Below are 2,123 nucleotides of genomic sequence, written 5' to 3' on the forward strand. Positions count from 1 at the left end.
ATGTTACTTTTCTTACACCCTAGTTGTTATGTCACTTTTCTTACACCCTAGTTGTTATGTCACTTTTCTTACACCCTAGTTGTTTTGTCACTTTTCTTAAACCCTAGTTGTTATGCCACTCTTTCTACATCTTAGATGTATTTTTTTTTCTAATGTTTGGGATGCGATGTTTTTTAATAGAGAGAGACTTGTTAGTGTTATTTGCATACACTGACATAAGATGTTATCCGTTTGTAACATTTGACATGTTATGTTTTATTCTAGAGATCAAGGAAGATAAAGATGTGGCTACTGAACCCCCAACAGAAGTTCAAAGGTCATATGATAATTTCTTCAGCATATTTTTAACTTTTAATTCATAAAGTAAGAAACTATTGTAAGATAATTACAAAAAACATTTTCACATCCAGACTGTGAAAACATGTGCCGTACATGCTCATGAAGAAATGTTTTTTTCAGAAAATTATTGATATTAACTGGAAAATCTTACATATGAACTAACTTTGTTCTTCCAATAATGAATTCCGACTTTAAGTAATGCAAGTTCATAAAATGTTGTGATGAACACACTTTCTTTTGACCTGTGATTTATTAAGGTTCAGGAAAGTTAAGCTCTTTGGTAAGAATTTATAAGAAGTGTTCTTTATTACCTTTAGTAAAGTCTTTCTTGCCTGAGATCCAGATTTGCTTTTCTTCCTCTTTCAGCTCTGACACTGAAGTCAAGCCTGTGACTAATTACTCCCTATCTGGCAGCACAATAGGTAACCTGACTGAGGATTGTAGGAAGAAGATTCTGTTACCTCATGGTGTAAACATGTTGATTCCTCATCTATTTACTTGTGATCTCTGTAACATCCACAACAAACTGCATGCTGATGTATCAAGTCTAGCATGTCGGTTTCTACACGTTATGTTAGGACCTAAGGCTCTTGACGAACTGTGTTGGCTGTACAGTGTTCGTCAACCAGTGGTAGATAAGGATACTAAATGTGAGAAAGAAACCGCACCAGAGCTTGGTAATAACGTAGAAGAAATTCTCTATTCTACTGCAACTTTGTCTTCCTCTGGACTGGCTGAGTCAACAGTTGTTATGCCAGAGAGTGTTATTCCCAAGCTGACAACACAAAACACCAGTGGAAGTTCTCCATATGATCAATCATCCATTTTAAGTCATTCTTTAGGAGATAAAAATCTTAGTGACATCCAAGAAAAAATTCAACCAACTCAAACTTTCCCAGAAAGCAATAAGGTATCTCAGCAGATTGGCAGTGAAGAAGTCACTATTCTTTTAAAGGACCAATTACAACCAGAGTTTGATAGGGTGCTTTACACTGAAGAAACGAGTTTATATTTCATACTTACCCTATCCGTTGCATCTCGCGCTGTATCATTTAATGCTCCAATGGTTCGATCAAAAGCTTTCTGCATCTCCTCCATGTGGCGACGATAACGTTGGCTGAGTTCTTCAAGGTAGCGACTACTTAAAGACATGTTTAATTCCAGAGCTTTAATACGGTTACTTAACCTCATGAAGACTGATTCCTTTTGTCCAGCCTGTGTCATAACAATGACGGGGTCATGCTTCTGACCATTGTCGCTTGGTCTAGCCTCATGGAGAGATATGTCAGGAATTTGTTTTTCTCCAACAATAACTCCTTCTTTGCCATGATCTGTAGAGGTTTCTGTATCATCTTCCTTTCTAGCAATTTGAATATCATTAGCTGAAGCATGCCGTGGTTGGTCACCATCGTCAAATTCCCTATCTCTTTCAGAAGACTCTCTTAGTTCTTTGCTTTCCGTACTTCTTTCCGACAGGTGGTCGGTGCTATAACTTGCTAACTGGATTCCACTCTTCACATCTGCAACAAAATAAGATAAACCACAACATGAGCATTCTTCGAAAGTAGATCTTCCTTCTTCACGGGTGATTGTTTTTTTTTAGTTGGTTAAATTGTTATATTTTTTCATGGGTATTAACAGGTCTGTTTAGTTGTACACTCAAGTCATGGGTATTAACAGATCTGTTTAGTTGTACACTCAGGTCATGGGTATTAACAGGGCTATTGTAGTTGTACACTCAAGTAATGGGTATTAACAGGTCTGTTTAGTTGTACACTTAGGTC

The 2,123-nt window shown here is 37.0% G+C and overlaps 1 protein-coding gene across 1 annotated transcript in view; it reads left to right on the top strand.

Annotated features, from left to right (window-relative positions):
• Positions 1-1,450, top strand: part of LOC111083719 — a 5,092-nt gene extending 3,642 nt beyond the window's left edge. Inside the window, exons 3-4 of the mRNA XM_022380382.1 lie at positions 265-316; positions 706-1,450. Coding sequence (XP_022236090.1) covers positions 815-1,450 — 636 coding nt within the window. The 5' untranslated portion in view covers positions 265-316; positions 706-814. The remainder of the gene's footprint in view (positions 1-264; positions 317-705) is intronic.
• The last annotated feature ends 673 nt before the right edge of the window (positions 1,451-2,123 follow it).

Source organism: Limulus polyphemus, unplaced genomic scaffold (assembly GCF_000517525.1).
Source record: "Limulus polyphemus unplaced genomic scaffold, Limulus_polyphemus-2.1.2 Scaffold10879, whole genome shotgun sequence".
Taxonomy (NCBI): Eukaryota; Metazoa; Arthropoda; class Merostomata; order Xiphosura; family Limulidae; genus Limulus; species Limulus polyphemus.